The sequence below is a fragment of the Strix uralensis genome, chromosome Z, assembly GCF_047716275.1.
Source record: "Strix uralensis isolate ZFMK-TIS-50842 chromosome Z, bStrUra1, whole genome shotgun sequence".
NCBI classification, from domain to species: domain Eukaryota; kingdom Metazoa; phylum Chordata; class Aves; order Strigiformes; family Strigidae; genus Strix; species Strix uralensis.
Genome location: NC_134012.1, coordinates 66,149,051 through 66,166,591, shown reverse-complemented (window position 1 = coordinate 66,166,591; position 17,541 = coordinate 66,149,051). Strand labels below are relative to the sequence as shown.

Genomic DNA, 17,541 nt, shown 5'->3' with positions numbered 1-17,541 from the left:
GGAACAGCCAGGATGGACTAATCATGCATCCCAAGAGGATGTGTCAGTGCCTAGTACAGGCCTAATGGCACTGACATCTTTCTAACATCTGTCTCCACTGCACTTCAATAAAAAATCAAATCTGCTTCCCCATGCAGACCTCAGCAAGCAGCATGTATCAGTGCCAATGATGCTTGCCTGGGTTAGGATAGTGCTTTTACTACTTTTTGGGCAAGCCTAAAAATTACTTCAGCTCTGAAAACAACAAAACTGAAAAAAAACCAACCAAGCCCTATCATACATTTCTAGACTGAATACTAACAGGAACTTCAGTTTTCTGGGTTGAGTGTATTTACGGTGTAAGTATACAAAAATACAAACTGCAGTGTACTATTGCAGAAGTAGTGAAAACCAGAAGAAACATGCTGAAAATGATGCATCAGTGAACTGCATGCCATGTCTCTCCTTATCCTTTTTCTTATGCTTCTGAAGAATCACTCTTTCTTAAGGATATCTTAAGGATAACTCAGGTGGTCCCAGCACAACTTTCATCTACTTGAGCAGCTGGGTTTAACTTTGAGGTTTGCTCTTTGTGTGGGAGATTGGATGAGGTGTCCATACTTTCAGAGGTTCTTGCAGTCTCAATACTTCTAAAAGTCTACATTCTCTCTTTTGCTTCTTGAAGAGTAAATTAAATCCTACACACCGAACTCAGCAAAACAGGCCATGGGATTAGTGCTTATAAATCACCACTGGCATGAGCAGACCTACACAGAAGCCAGGAATGCAGAAACTGCAACATGAACTTGTCAGCTCTAATTTGACAAGGGCTGCCTGTTACAGCTGCACTTTGTTGTTAAAAGAGTCATCCCAGGTGATGCCTACATAGACTGCAACCTGTCCTTTAAGTGAGCTACAGACACATCCTAAATTACTGTCCAAACCAGAACCTCAAAAAGGAACACGATTAAAATTGCAGTAAATAAAGCTGAATTCAATTAGACAGGGATCATTTATGATACTTAATATCCAAGAATAATTTTTTTCACATTCTTGTTCACCCTCAAAAATCTGATTTTGTCCAATAACCAAGACAATAAAGAATATCTCAGAATCACATAATAGTATGGACCTGTTTTAAAATATATTCCAAAATGCATTCTAAGTTATTTAGGAAAATAATCTTATTTGAACTCGGCTAGGTGTTTTACTTTCATACAGTTTATTCTGAAAATTAAAAGGATAAGATAAATTAAACACACTCTTAAGTGAAAATAAGCAGCTACTAAAAACTTTCACTGTTTTATATAAATCTGTTAAAACCACAAAAATAGAAAGTAACACATTACAACTTGTTGCCAATTATCAACACAATTCACTGAGATTGTGAGCACACACTGTGCAGGTACAGTCCAGCAAATCACTGCTTTCAAGAAAGTTCTAGAGCTTCTTCTCTCATATAGAGATGGCAAACACAATTTTTGAGTGGAAGACTGAAAGTTGTTTTCCACACTAACTCTGCCACAATGTGTATTCTTACATTAAAAATAAAGTTAAGTCCACATACATAAACAGAAAATGCTGTATTATGTGGACAGCCTAATTATTTGACTTTTTTTTTTAGCTTTGGCCTGAGTGGCTTCTTGCATTACAAGATACATTTACATCCACAATTACAGAGTTTCCACTGTCAGGAAAGGCCTTAACTTTCATTAAAGAAACTAAGCCAAAAATAACTTCAGATACTTTATTAAGACATGGAGAATTAACATTTACTTAATTCTCTGCAAAACTCTATTCTAATTAAATAATTTTAATGCTAAGTTTACTATTGTAAGAGACACAATTAATGAAATAAAACATATTTGATACCTTCTCTACATAGGATGGTTTTCTTTCCTAGACAAATGTCTTACTGTATCTTACAACCTATTTAGAGAAGCACAATTGAGTGATAAGACAATACAAGTAAATATGAAAACTATCAGAAATCTCCATTTGCATATTTTTATTTTTTTACAAAAATATGAGTTTCAAAAAATGTAACTACTTGAATGTAAGTTTGATGTACATTTCTACTTACATCTTCAGCTTTTGAACCTTGATCCTGCAAAGATTTTTGTAGTTCTTCAACCTGGGACTGCACTTCTAGAAGTCTCTGATTTACCAATCTAGGAAAGAGATAGTATTTTGTTTTTCAGAAAAAACTAAACAACTTCAAGAGGAGGCCTGAGATTCTTAGTGTCCAATGTTTTCAGGTCATCTGCACAAGAGATGCAATACTGTATTTTATTCACAGAAAATTTACAACTGTAGTTAGAGCATACAGCTGTTCCAGAGATTATAGCCTGTAGTCATCCAGAACATTCGGATACTCTTCCAAGACAACATAAATGCATGTATTAAGAAATCATTTCTATATAGACGAAACAAGAGTTTCTAACAGTCAGTTTTACTGTGTGAGAGCTACTGCTTTTACATAGACACAGAATCCTATAAACCTACAGGTTGGAAAGGATCTCCAGAGGTTATATAAATCCAAACTCTTCCTTAAAGCAGGTGCACTTACAGCAGATTGCTGGGAACCATGTCCAGTCCAGCTTTGAACACCTTTAAGGATGGAGGTCTGACAATCTCTTTGGGCCTCTCTTATAGAGCTCAGACTTATACTCCATACTGCGTCTTGTCCCTTGTCCTTCCACTGTCAATCTCTGAGAAGAGTTCAGCTCTGTCTTCTTGACACCTTCCCATCAAGTAGATGTAGATAACAGTATTATCTCCTCTATGCCACCACATCTTTGGCCTGAACAAACCCAGTTGTCAGTCTTATCCCACATATCACATGCTTCAGCATCCGTCACCTTATCAGTATTCTGCTGCTCTCCTGTACAATCATGTCTTTCTGGTATTGGGGAATCCAAAAGTATATGCTATGTCCAGATGTGATCTCCTAAGTACTGACAAGAGGTGAAGGATCATTTTCCACTCACTTTACTGTCCACTAATTTAGTCTATATCTAACCATTCCACTAGTATTCAGTCCAGAATAAAGTCAGGTTGGCCTTTCCCAATTACTTTCTTGTCCTTCATGTGGCTGGAAACAGATTCCAGATGCACTTGCTTTGTGAAATTCCCAGAAAATGAGCTGTGGCTGACCAGTCTCTGTAGTTCTCCAGAAAGCGTTTACCTTTTCCCAGGCTTCAGGAACCTCCCCCAATCAAAGGGGAAAATTAGAGAGCAGACTCAAAGCTTAAATAAAGAGCAGCCTCACAACAATATCAGCCAGCTAGCTACCTTACCATGCTCATATGCACACTGTCTGGTCCCATGGATGCCTGTGTGTTCATTGGCTTAATCTAGCAGGGTCAGCTAGAGCAGGTTGCCCACAAACATGTCCATGTTTTAAATATCTCCAAGGACAAAGACAACCTCTCTGGGTAACCTACAGCAGTGTTCAGCAACCCTCCCAGTAGAAGGAAGCATGTTCTTACATTTAGATGAAATTTAATGTGTTTTAATTTATGCCCACTGACTCTTGCCTTGTTACTGGGCATCACTGAGAAGAGTCTAGGTCCATTTCCTTTAGACCCCCCCAACAAATATTTATAAACATTGATAAGATCCACCCTAAGCCTTCTCTTTTCCAGTCTACATAGTCTCTATCCCTCAGACTCTCCTTATATAAAAGATGCTGCAGTCCTGTAGTCACATCCTTGTGGCCTTTCACTGGACTGACTCCAGTAAATCCATGCCTTTCTTGTACTGGGGAGGCCAGTATTGGACACAGTACAGTGTCCTCGTTCAGCTAGGATAGGGTTAAGTTTCCCCAGCAGTGGGGGGGAAGCTCTAGCCGTGTTATTCAATACCATGCTGACGTCACCTCTGGGCACCCAAGCGCAGGAAGATTGGTAAAGAAGTGGTGTGCGGTTGCCTCTCTCACTGCTGTATCGGTACATTTCTTGCTCTGTTCATTGTTATTACTGTTATTGTTCTTGTTGTTGTTCGGTTTGTTGCTGTTGCACTGTTGTATTAAACCTCTCCTTATCTCAACCCCGGGGTTTGTATTTCACTCCCTGCTCCGTCAGGTCAGAGGGTGGGGGAGGAGCACTGGCAGCGTGGTCTCGGTCCCGGCAGGGCCTAAACCACCATATACAGTCAAAAGTATACGGCATTGTTAGAAAACCAATTGAAACAGAGAACAAAGCTTCTTACCTGTTTTCTGTCTCCAATTCATTCTTCCGTAAGTTTGCATCATCAAGAAGGCTCTGCAACAAGGCAATCTTTTCATTGTCAGAACCTTCTTGGTTCAGCTTTAACATCTTGTTCTCATGCTGAAGGCGAATGAGTTTCTCCCTAAACACATAGAATACAATTTTGTAGAAAAAAGTATACCAATCTCTACAAACAGTTTACTACAGGAGGTGTAAATATAATGTAAAGATCATCTTTACCTATTTAAGGAAGACAGCTGAGACAACAATGTTTTCAAACTTCCAAATACAAACCTGATTAAAGGAGTTGTAATTGTAGAAAGCACAACACAAGGAAGTTGCCCAAATGCCTCTATTAGATCTCAGAGTACAGCTGGACAGATTTATAGGCAGAATGTGGAGAACGCACAGCTTGATGCCAAGTATTAAGGGAGGGTGTAATCTCAGCTATCACTGAGCTACTGCATGAAACTGGGCTAGTACCCTTGGGTGGATCCCATCCAGACCCATAGACTTGTGCATGTCTAAGCCATGCAGCACGTCACTAACCATTTCCCCTTGGATTATGGGGACTTCATTTTGCTCCTTATCCCTGTCTTCCAGCTCAGGGGGCTGGGTACCCTGACAACAATTGGACTTTATACTGAAGACCGAGGAAAAGAAGGCATCAAGTACCCCAGCCTCTTCCTCATCTTCTGTTACTATGTTTCCCCCAGCATCCAATAAAGGATGGATATTCTCCTTAGCCTTCCTTTTGTTGTGAAAGTATTTACAAAAACATTTTTTATTGTCTTTTACAGCAGTAGCTAGATTTAAGTTATAGTAGGGCTTTGGCCCTTCTAATTTTCTCCCTGCATGACCTCATGACATCTTGTAGTCCTCCTGAATTGCCTGCCTCTTCTTCCAAAGCTCATAAACTCCCTTTTTTATCCTGAGTTCCAGACAAAGCTCTTGTTCAGCCAGGCTGGTCTTCTTCCCTGCTGGCTTGCCTTCTGGCACATGGGGATGGCCTGATCCTACACCTTTAAGATTTTCTTCTTGAAGAATGTCCAGCCTTCCTGGACTCCTTTGCCCTTCAGGACTGTCTCCTAAGCAACTCTGTCAACCAGATCCCTAAACAGGTCAAAGTCTGTCCTTCAGAAGTCCAAGGTAGCAGTTTGGCTAACCTCCCTCCTTACTTCTCCCAGAATTGAAAATGCTATCATTTCATGACCATTGTGCCCAAGACAGCCTCCAACCATCACATCACCCACAAGTCCTCCTCTGTTCACAAGTAACAGGTCCAGTGGGGCGTCTTCGCTAGTTGGCTCCGTCACCAACTGTGTCAGGAAGTTATCTTCCATACACTCCAGGAAGCTTCTGGACCGTTTTCTCTCTGCTGTATTGTATTTCTAGCAGACATCTGGTTAAGTTGAAGTTCCCTGTGACAACAAGGGCTAGCAATTGTGAGACTTCTCCCAGCTGGTTACAGAATATTTCACCTGCCCCTTCATCATGATTGGGTGGTCTATAACAGACTTCCACCATGATATCTGTCTTGTTGGCCTTTACCCTGATTCTTATCCATAAACACTCAACCCTTTCATCACCATTGTCAAGCTCTAGACAGTCAAAATACTCCCTAACATACAGAGCTACCCCACCACCTCTCTCTCCTTACCCATCCCTTCTGAAGAGTTTATAGCCATCCATTGCAGCCCTCCAGTTGTGCGAGTCATCCCACCATGTTTGCATGCAACTGTATCATAGTTTTGCAGCTGCACAATGGCTTCCAACTCCTCTTGTTTGTTGTCCATGCTGTGCGCACTGGTGTAGATGCACTTCACTTGGGCTATTGATCCTGCCATCTTTTTGAGGGCAGAAGCCCTAATTCCTATGTGACTGTTCTCAGGTGCTTCCATGGTCTCTAAAACACCAACAACCTTTATGTCTTTTCTGCCACACGCATATCCATCCCCTACCTCCACTGAGATGGCTACGGTGCTGTGTGCATTAGTACAGGGACATTTCAAATGTGCTCATCATGAAGCAGACTGAAGGACCTTGCTAGCACACTGTCTTTCAAACAGTGGCATGCTGCCCTCACGGCTTATCTCTAGTGAGCCTGGTTTTATCCCTTTCCCCCTACAAATCTAGTTTAAAGCTCTTTCAATGAGCCCTGCTAACTCCTCATGTCACTTGTTGATTTCCTCAGGTGCAACTGACAGGTCACAGACTGAATCTGTCTCATGGAACCCTCCTGTTTGGTCTGCAGGCCTTCTCTATGAGATGGAGAAAGACCCATGGTCTGTCACCATGGAGGGAAAAAGAGAACAGTAGTAGCTACTCCTATGGTTGGGGTATCTTGGGCAGACTTCCAACTTCAGCAGCAGCCCAGACTTCCAGATCAGGAAGTTCCAGTCCCACAGCAGACACTACTACTGTCCACCTCTATTAAGTTGGCATGGAGGCCAAGTTTAGCAGCTACAAACACTCTGCATAGATGTATGCTTGCATAAAATCCATAATTCAACTTCTGGAGCCAAAGACGAAGAGCCACTGAAACCACGGGCTATGCTTGGATATTTACGGCGCTTAGGGTGCTATCCTCTCTCACACAATCATGTGGAAGGTTTATGCAGTAACTCCATAATTCACTAACACTGCCTCAAAATGTTTCTAAACAAAACTAAAAAGAATTGCTCTTGTAGTAAGGTGCAGCAGCACAGCTGGAAGAAAAACAAATCTTTTCTATTATTAGCTTTCTAGAAAGGTATTATTTTACTACTGAACTGTATTTGACCCATATTGAGCTTTCCAACTGTTAAAATACCATATCACTATTAGTAGAGATAAAAGGAAAGAATTCATGAAGAGCTAACTGTTTTCTGAGATGTGACTGTCTTAAAAATTTTAGTATACTGGCAAGGCTAAAAAGAGCCTGCAACATCTTAGGATACAATGCTCTCCCACTGCTGTTTTCCCTTTTAACAGACTGTAAACATTTGCCATGATACAAATGGAACTTACAATTTACTCTTTCTTTCACAATTTTAGTCATTTTTTTCCTTGTACAACACCATGTTCTTGTTACAAACATTATTGTCTGTTAATGCGCATATAAGCTGCAGTTATATGAACTCTCTGCAGTAAAAGAAGAGACAAAACATGAGGATAAAGGGTTTGTTTTCCCTTCCTTTTTTGGAGCACAATACGAATTCAAAAGAGGTCAACTGAATTTTGTCTTAAGCATAACAGCTCCTGTTGTGCAGAAATCCAAAAGGAGAAGAAAAGACAAACACTGAAAACTAACTGATCATCTATGCATACATTGTAAAGGTTAGTAAAACAAAGCACACATTAGCTTACTTTATTTCGGGAGTAACGATTTCTGCTGCTAAACTGTCTGAAGGCTCTTGTCTTCCCAGAGGCATCAATCCTGGGTTCGGAAAAGTAAAAAAAAAATTAACAATCAGACTAATAACTTTCTTTAAAAGACGAGAAGTAAACACAGTTCTGGAAGATTACAATTTTAGAGTAGTGCTAGACAGTAGAAAATGACACAGAGTCAGGCTACAGCAAGACAGACAGACAAGCACAATTTCATCTGGAGAATAATCATTGATTCTGATGAAGTAACTTTGTGGTGTATTTTCTGCTCATTAGTGGTGCAACATTACACATAGGAATAAGTTGCAACACATGAAACATCATACACACATGATGAAAACTTAATCTCTCTAAAGAAAATTATGTAACTACACAGAAATCGGCAATACATTATAAAAATATCACACTGGGGAGGAATCTAAAATTTCTGATTGACTGAAATAACGTTTGATGTCTACAAAAGCTTACAAAGTTATGAATAGCTGAAGCAGCTTTTCACTGCTGATCTTAGAGGATCTTAAATTTATTCTGTGCTAAACAAAAGCACATTCAATAATCTCCAGAGAAGTCCTGTAAACTTCAGAAAAGATGCATTTAATCTCCTTATTTGTTCTTTACCTGTAGTGGTGAGTTGACCCTCCTGAGCTTGTACACATCTAAGCTCTTCAATAGTTTCTTTCAAAGAATCCCTTTCTGTTCTTAATCTCTGAATAATCAGAAAGAGAATGAATATCAGTCTTGGTACTACAAATCTACCTCTAACAGTAGACAAGTTGGCAAAAGACACAGCCTTCAACACTTTGAAAAGAATTAAATGCAACTTTAGAGATGATTTTCAAATCAAGACATCTCAGTCTATTTGATAATAGAATAAACACAAATATTACACATTCCACATGAACAGTGGGTTTTTTGAGAAGAGTTACTGCTCTGTATTACATTTACGGGAATAAAAATATCAGGGTATAAGCTTACAAAATCAAGATATTAGTGACACAAAGTTCTAGTACCAGGTAGTAAAGAGCATCTACTGGGGCCACTCAGCCAATGCTCCTTTTCCCCTCATCAGGGCTGATTCCAAGGGAAAGGGAAGTGAATTAAGAGATCATAGACTTTTCTCTCACCAAGAAACCAAGGTTTAGCCAGGAGTGAAATAAAAAGAAGGTGAGTACATAGTCAGCATAACAAACAAACAAACCGCATTAACTTAGTTTTGTTTGTCTTTCAACAGTGAAAGTGTGAGCAGCATTTCCATATCCCCTTCCTCTCGTGTATCAGCTGGCCTTGCCATTCACCAGCATCTTAGCTATTGAAGAAAACTAGTTGCTTGAGGCTCAGTCCAAAGAGAACTGAAGAACAGAACTGGACCATGTTGGGATCTAGACAGATGGGCTCTTCAGTAGTATCAGGCAAATACTCTGCCAATTTGGCACAAGTCCCCTTTTGGCAAAAAATGAGAATCTGCAGGTGGCATCAAGCTTTTGTCCAGAAGGTTGCCAAGATTCAAAAATGAAAGGAGAAAATGGCAACTATGCAAAGATCCAAGTTGTAGTTTGCTTCAAAATCAGATATGTCCAGTATTACTAAGAGGCCTCAGTTCTGTGTAGGTATGGAGTTGTGACAGCTGACAGCTCCTTACATATCATCCTATTAACAGTCTGATTCAGATATATTTTATCTTTCAGCCCAAATGGATCCAGAACTTGGAATCACTTTGGCATGAATACGTACATTCTGTTGTGAAAGTCATTTCACAAACCCCACTGGTTTTACCATAAATACTACAGAAGAAGAGCCACACAGAGGACTGCTCAAATTCAGCTGCTGAAAGCAAGGATTCTGCAGTCTGCTACCATCAGTCAGAAAACACCAAGCTGATTAATCAAATGTCAGAATATTTTAATGAATTGAAAGGGTTCACTCTAGGGCTTCATTTGTACACTGCAGACAAAGTAAACTCAACAAATTATCTTAGTACTTATCACACAACATACCACAGAGGTAAAATTCCAAGCCACATAGCTGAATATATCAAACACACTACCACACTGTGCCAGAATATAAAGACAAAGACAAAATCAATTTCAGTAACCATTTCCAAAATATAACCGATCAGATACCACTACATAGCTTGTGACCTGTGGTGGGCAACCATAGTGATACACATGTGACAACAGGGAACAGAAAGAGTAACACAGGTAGTGAATCACTAATTCAAATGTTAAGAGACTTCAGCTGTAATCTACTTCTCACAGGTGCATATTCATTCAAAAGAATGTATTGAAAAACAACATCTGTCCCTAAAAATGATATTTGCCAGGGGACAAAACAGAAACTATATGACAATGGCCTGCAATTCAGATCCTTTGTGCAAGATGAAATGGTCCACCAAGCAATGGGTAAGCCACAGACACAACCTTACCATTGTCAAACATAACAAAACTGGAAAATCAAACTTTAAATAAAGAGCAGGAAATAAAGCCAAAGCACAGTACAAATACAGGTACTATGAGCATTCCAATCTGAACTGAAGGGTAGATGGAAGTGATATCAAGGACAAGTGTCCACAATAGTTTGAAAATTTAATAAAATATGGAAATCAAAGACCTATGAACTGAAAATAACAGAAAACTTTCAGTTCAATTGCTACTCAAGTTCAGGGGCTGGAAAGTTTAGAAGGAATTGGACAGGAAATATGATTACTGAGGGAAAAGCCTACAGAGATTCTGACTGATGGATTAGATGGACTTAAAATAAGCCTAAGAACTTAGTTTGAGGTAGTTTGAGGCACCTGCTTCCTAAGAAACAAGCCAAAATAGGCTGGTGATAAACGATAGTACGCAAGAGAAGTCTGAAGGATCATGCTTGGCATGAGAGGACAGAGCAATTAATCGCAGAATCACTTGCGGCAAATGACAGAGAGGAAGGGAAAAGACTGGTATCCATCCTGTGTGTTCCATGTTGGTGGTGCAAGACAGATCAACAAGGACCTGTCATAAAAGGTGAGATCACCACAAAGGACACATCCCTCTACATGACTCCTAAGCCTCTAGCTGCAGTAGTCGTGACTCCACAAAGAGAAGTGTGCTGATGGTACCTCAAAGAATACTTCAGAAAAAATGCAACAGGAGTTTAGTTCTAGGATGATACTGCAGAAACCCTACTTTAAATAGTTTTTCAGAATTCATTACAATTACTCTGGGTGTTTATCAATCTTATGGTAAATGGTCAAGAAACAACTTCAGATCCCAAACATGAAGGCTTTTCCTCTTAAAAATGGGTTACATATTTTTTTGTACAGTCACTTTATTCCATGCTGTACAGTTCCTAGGTTTAAAAAGGAACTTTTACACAAACATTAGAAAATTTTAAGTGAAAAAAGACTTCCTAATTTTAAAAGTTTGCTATAAATGGCTAACTACAATTACCATATCTCTGCGTTATAAATGACACAAAGTTGCTATTGCTACTACCAAAAAAAATAACACCTTGGCACTTACATCTTTTTCTTTTTGGAGGCTGTCTACTTTTTCTTTCAGTCGTTTGCATTCATAATCTAATTTATCAGCTTTCTTGGATTCTTCAGATAACCTGTTTTGTAGTTCAACTGCCTGTGAGAACAAGAATCAATAATTTGTCTGCAAATATCAATATTAAAACAAAATACAAAAGACCAAGTAGCCAATTACCATGCACCATGACTCATGTTGTAAACAAGTGAAATAGTTATCTATAGGACATACTAATTCAACCACCAGTTTATGCAGTCAGGTAATGTTTCTTAACCTGAGATTTTCCTAATCATTTTTAATAGATTAATATAAAGATTCAGCCACAGGCTCATAAACAGTTCTCTTTACTTCAGAAGAAAACACTGCTAACAAAGTTGCATGTATACTTCCAACTACAGATCCGTAAAGAGTTTTTTAAATTAAATGAGCAGAAATCTGAAAGCTGAGCAGAAATGATCAGTGGACAGGAGGCAAATCAGTGAAATCTTGCCTTTTCAAAACTCTCAGCCTTTACTAGCAAAGGCTTATTCCCAGAACATCAGTAAAGCTCATAATGCAGAGAGCATGGAAGCAAGTAAGCTGAATGAAGATTGACCTGCAAACACAAAAGCTGAATGAAGGCTCAGCTAAAGAAATACAGCTTCTTCTGAAACAATTCATAAGAAAGCTTTTTTATGGCTTTTAGATTACAGATAAAGTGATTAATGTAAATTGTGAAGCAAAGCAGTAGCCATACCTATGTTAAGACTGCCTAGTGGTTCTAATTACCTTTTATTTTCAATGTGTATAGCTATAGCAAAATAACTAACAGGCCTAAAAATCTGCATGGTCTTAAGTCTTAGAGAAGGACTTTGTTGTTGTTGTTCTTAAATTAAAAGCTGCAAAAAAAGCATAAGCCTGCCATTTCTGAGATTATCAGATTAAAAAAAATGTTAGATATGAAAATATTTCATTTCTCAGATGTGACATCCATCACAGACTATCAGAATAACTGCGGGTATAAAAAACACATGCAGGCCTTATCCTGTGATTGTGTCCCCACTTGCAAAATAGGTATACTTTCACTTCAAATGAAAACAAAGGCATTAATGTTTGTAATCACTCATGCTATGGTAATGGTATGTAGAAAAACACAGCAGGAAATAAACTGTCTTGAATCAGGATTTAGGAGCGTATAGAAAGATATACAGCTACATGATAATGCAGAAGGATTAAAAAAAATGAACTGCCATCACATTTACTGCGCATTATCTGACATGTGGAATGAGTAAAGCAGGAATCTTGCAGCAAAGAAAAGTAAGACATACTGTTAAAAATATATCATAATGCACATGCACAAAGGGGCTGAATTAAAATTACAAAAACTAATCCTGGAATTTTCATGTTTCAATTCTTCATGCTGCAATAAAAAGTTTCTTAGGAAATGCTTGTGCTTGCTTTCAGAAAAGTGAACAAAAACTCTTAAATAAATAAATGCTATTACATCTCTAGCACAATACACCACCACTAACCTCATCTCACAGAAACTGGTGGGTGGGGTAAAGATGCGATTTCCTTACAATTCACTATAGGATTTTCAACCAAGGACTTTCATCTGCACAGCACAGAGCTAAGCTAAAGAAATAATTCCTCTGATGGCATCATCATGAGAGGAGTTGAATCCCTCACACATCAGACAAGACACATTCCACTACAGGGGCACACCAGTGCTCAGCAGTGACATAACATCAGAATCCTTATACCTGGCTCAATTCTTACAGCACAATTTAGGATTCCCAGAAACTAATTTTGTGACAGCTCATGATTCACAGGCAGGTCTCAAAAGAAGCTCAGCCTTACAGACACTGAAAGCAAACACACTGTGTTCATTTTGAGGTACTGTGGTTAGTTGAAGAAAATTCACATCTGTCACGAGACACCTAAGGTTTATTCCAGTCTCAGCCAGCAGAACAGTTTTGTACAAATCAATAGCTCCTCAGACATGAAATCCTACCCATAAAACAGAGAATGATGAAGAAAAGGAGGAGTACTTTTGCAGCACACATGATGGGACTTCTTCTTCCAAAATCCTTGTAGTTGGTGAAATAAGAACAATCAGATGCAGCCATCGAGGTTACACAACTACATCACATGCTCAGCTGTTCAGTGGAGTGACATATTTGTTGCCAGTAAACATGATAGTACTCATTTGTGAAAGGCCATTGCTTTCCACATTTACTTTTTGCTTTGATTGTCTGTTATTTCAGCATTTCTCTTGTCCAAGTTTTTTTTTCTGGTGGCACCATTTGGACTTTATCTACAATTAGCCCATGGAAGCTGAAGCTAGTTGTCGTAATAACTAAGATAGCCAGGTGCAGGGAAAAGCTACCAAGTCCAAGGGGCACACATTGCTCCTGGGCTTGCAATGTTAGTGTTTTTTTCTGTATTTTTATTCTGCTGTAAGCTGACATAAAGGGACTCTTGTGCATGACCACTCAAGCTTATGAGCAGACAGCACTACAGAGGAGGCACTACTACTTTAACTAACCATGCTCTGTCTAGCCCTGTAACAAGAATCCCAGAATAATGTCATGTCAATGTAGTGTAGAAGCAGAGAGAAGATTAAACACATCTTCCACCTTTACAGAAACAGGATCACATGACACTTAGATAAGCAGCAGGACAAACAGATGTTTTTCGCTCCACAAAGTGTACTGGTGATACATTTGGTACTCTGCTGGGTGCATATAAACAACAGGGATGATACGCATCCTTCTCTTTTCATAACTGGACAAATTCAGACATATCAGACAAACTAGAATCTTAAGAGAAAGAGCTTACTTAATCACAAGAATAACTTACCTCAGCTGTGGTGTGTTCCTCACTGCTGAAAATTTTTAAGTGAAAAGTGGATACTTTTTTTGGAAAAAGAGGCTCTAATTCAACCCCCACTACTGAAAATGAATTAGGAATACTTTGAGAAAAAAACATCTCTTGATTTTTTAAAAGTAAGAAATACTGTTTATTGGCAAACTAATGTAAAATTGAAATAATGGCAAGAATTGCAGGAAAGGAGGACAGAGGTAGTACCTACAAAACATGGAAGTCTTCTAAACACAAGGAGCTGTTTGTTCATAATTTCTTTTTTACTTAGAGGTATTAGTCATGTTATAAAAAGAAAGTGTTGAACAATACAGAGAACTGTTGCATTGATGATATTTGTTCTCACCTGTCTCTTATATGTTTCCAGCTGACTGCGTGCTGCGTTGGCCTTCCTCAGTTCTTCTTCCAGGCTCACCGTATTTTGCATATACATTGTATTCTTCTCTTCTAAGAGTTTTACTTGTCGTCGCAAATCACCCAGGTCTTCCAATTTCTTTTTGTATGACTCTACCTGGCTTTCTAACTTGGCTACTTTATCAGAAGAATGCCTGGAGGGACAGATTTGTATCAAATTTGTACTCTGAAAACTAGAAAATGAAATGTCCTGAAGCTTCCTCAGTATTTTGCCTTAATGCAGAAGACGTTCTGAGACATCGTGGGCAGAACAAGAAAGCAATCATATCCTCCTATTACTAATGTTTTTATTTTTGTCTGCTTCCCTCCCATAACTATTTGTCAACACAAAGGGCTGCTGATGGAGGTACTTTTAGACACTATCACTCTTCCTAATACAGCCTTCTTATCTGCTTCCAATCTTAAAATAAGTTAAAGGACCTTCACTCCTACCCATTTCCTTTCAATTCTAAATTGATCCTCAGTCCTGCATTTTACAAGGGTAAAGAATAAAATTTTCTGCCCTTCAATTTGGTTTAATGATAGCCAGGAATAAAACCACAAAGATCTATCTCCTGAGCAGCATATACTTGATGACACAGAAGTACCATAACAGCTTTGGAGTCTGATCCCTTCAAAAAAACCTGAAATACTAAACTCCGTTCATAACATTTCAAGAATTTTTTCAATCCTCCTGGTGTACTGCCAGGACAGCAATAGCCCTCACACCCACCCTCACCTCCTGCTATTATTACTTCCCCAGTTTCATTTTAGAACCATCAGACTTACAGACTCAATATCCTGTCAAATCTGGAGAATCCCCCATTGAATTGATGGTTAATTTAGGGGACACTGGGGCAAGTCAAATGTCTTTAATCCCCACTGAAATGCAGAGCCTCTCTCTGGGGCAAGGAATTGCTCTTTGAACCCATGCTGTCCACACACATAGTTTATGGAATTATGAAGCCTGATGGGCTCATTCCTTATATTAATGACAGAGGAGACAAAGACAGATAGCTCTGGTAGAAAGCTGCTGGTGAGCTGGAAAAGGCAGTATTAAAATAAGCCTTGCTAGACTTCCTAGAAGAGTGATATAGGTGGGTAGTGGATAACTGGTTCTGAATAACCCATAGCAGTAAGACACCACTACTGAAGGATTATGTTCCATAGTAAAATGGGTTGCCCCACCCTATAAACCCCTTGCACCATCAAATCACGACAACTTTGAGTACTAAAATTCAGTGGCAATAAGAACTGTAACAGATGTTGTTCATATTAGCATTATATGATGAACCAAAAGTGCCACCCAAAGTCCAAATAACGCAAGCCCAGGGAAAAGTCTAGTTCCCTGACGAGAACAGATGCCCAAGTCATGATGAAGGTGAGTAGAGAATACTCAAGAGACCAGTAAGTGACTTGTTATGACCATAAAATGGTGTAGCGTTGCTGAATTTACTAATAGTTCTTGATTAGGTACATAATAAATAACTAATTTACTTAAGCAAAATTGTGTGGTGGTTTGTGTACTTAACTAGAGGATCCAAAAGAACCTTGGCATTGACAAAGTGTTTGCATTTAATATTAAAATTATTTAAACAAAAGCTATTGGAGACTAAGTACATGAATTATATGGATTAAAAATTAAGAGTTTAAAAGTTCTCTCCATTAGAACAGAGTTTACCTGAGTACATCTATCTCATCCTTCAAAGACTGAGCCTCCTCTGCCAGTGTAGTAAGTTCTTCTGTTTGTTGTCTTAATTCAGCAATTTCCTTTTCTAATTCTTCACAGCGTATTCGATAGTCATCTTTGGCAGCTTCTAATCTGGAGAAATGAAGTAAAACAGAAAATAATTTCTCATCTTGAGTCACAGTTACCTTTCCTCATCATCATGCTCTCTGAAAACATATGAAATGGCCTTCTGGTGCAGTGAAGGAAAACAGCAGCTCAATGTGCTTATTTAAAAATGTAGAAGCAGACTGACTTTTCTGATGCTCCCAATTTGATATCGATCTATTTGGAAGATCACATGGTAATGTATGTTCTCAGAAAGACAAATCCTGAGATTTTTCTGTCATAGTAATTTTTCACAATGGAAACTCAAGCAGAAATTTCCACCTTCTTTCATCTTGGGGCATACAGAGACTGAACATGACATCTTTATCCTAAGAATTTGCTCAGCTGTTCAACTCCTACACACCTTCAACAATATTGACCTGATTGTCAGATGTTCAACATGCTGTAGAGCTCTCACCAAGGTGGCTTTATTTATTAATTTACTTACTTATAAAGAACCTGTGCCTGCCCAGTACCTCTGAAGAACCAAGTCATTCATTTAGTTATCCAGTTAGCATGTAAAAACTCAGACCAAAGTTTCTGGAGTGATCTACTTACATAAAGCATACACAGGCAAAGCTGTGTTAACCTGGCTGTGAACAATGGGAATAACTAAGAGAAACTTTGTCAAAGCATTTTGAATGAATGGAAGAAGACACAACCTGGAACATAAGGTCCTATTGTGATTTTGATCTGAAATGAAAATAAAAACAATCCAGAAAAGGAGGTGTGGCCATTAAAAAAAAAAAAAAGTATTCTATTCATTAATTCAAGGAGTCCAAAAAGAATCTACAAGAATGGAGACAAGAGATACTCAGTAGGTAATCTAAAGCATATACAACAAAGATTCAGATCATGATAGACCAGAACTGTCAAAGGACATAAAGAGGCAAGACTGGGAGAAAAACTGTTGTACCACACTTAGCATCAGTTAAGCTGTACATACGTGCTGTTTGGCCAGGTAGAGCTGAAGAAGGAACACACACAAATTGTCATTAGAAACCACATCCTATGAAGGCAGGGGAAGGAGGTAAAGGAGGTTGGGAGATGAGTCTCACATGTGAAAATGGTTTAGAAAGACCTTCAGAACCTAAAACTAGACTAAGAGGCAGTGCAGATATTGCATATGGGGAGAAAACCTGTTCAGACAGCAGTTGATAACAGACTCACGTAGAAATCATTCCAGAGCATGGAGATGAATAAGAAGAGATAAAAGGGGACATTAGAGAGACATAACTACAGTATTCCTTTACATGGTAGGTGTATAGAAAGAAGACAACCAGGCACTAGCTGCTGTGAAAGAGAAACTGAACATTTTTCAAGAAACTGAAGGGAGAGGGTGTGTCTGAACGTGCCATAAAGAGGCTTAGCAAGAGGAAGT

General features: G+C 38.8%; 1 protein-coding gene across 5 annotated transcripts in view; it reads right to left on the bottom strand.

Annotated features, from left to right (window-relative positions):
- The window catches only part of HOOK3 (hook microtubule tethering protein 3), a 91,074-nt gene that overhangs the window by 22,743 nt on the left and 50,790 nt on the right, over positions 1–17,541 (bottom strand). For all 5 annotated transcript variants that reach the window (XM_074855489.1, XM_074855488.1, XM_074855492.1 and 2 more), the window contains 7 exons: positions 16,008–16,148; positions 14,280–14,481; positions 11,060–11,170; positions 8,178–8,265; positions 7,539–7,608; positions 4,192–4,332; positions 2,063–2,150 (listed from right to left, as the gene is read on the bottom strand). In XM_074855489.1, coding sequence (XP_074711590.1) covers positions 2,063–2,150; positions 4,192–4,332; positions 7,539–7,608; positions 8,178–8,265; positions 11,060–11,170; positions 14,280–14,481; positions 16,008–16,148 — 841 coding nt within the window. The remainder of the gene's footprint in view (positions 1–2,062; positions 2,151–4,191; positions 4,333–7,538; positions 7,609–8,177; positions 8,266–11,059; positions 11,171–14,279; positions 14,482–16,007; positions 16,149–17,541) is intronic.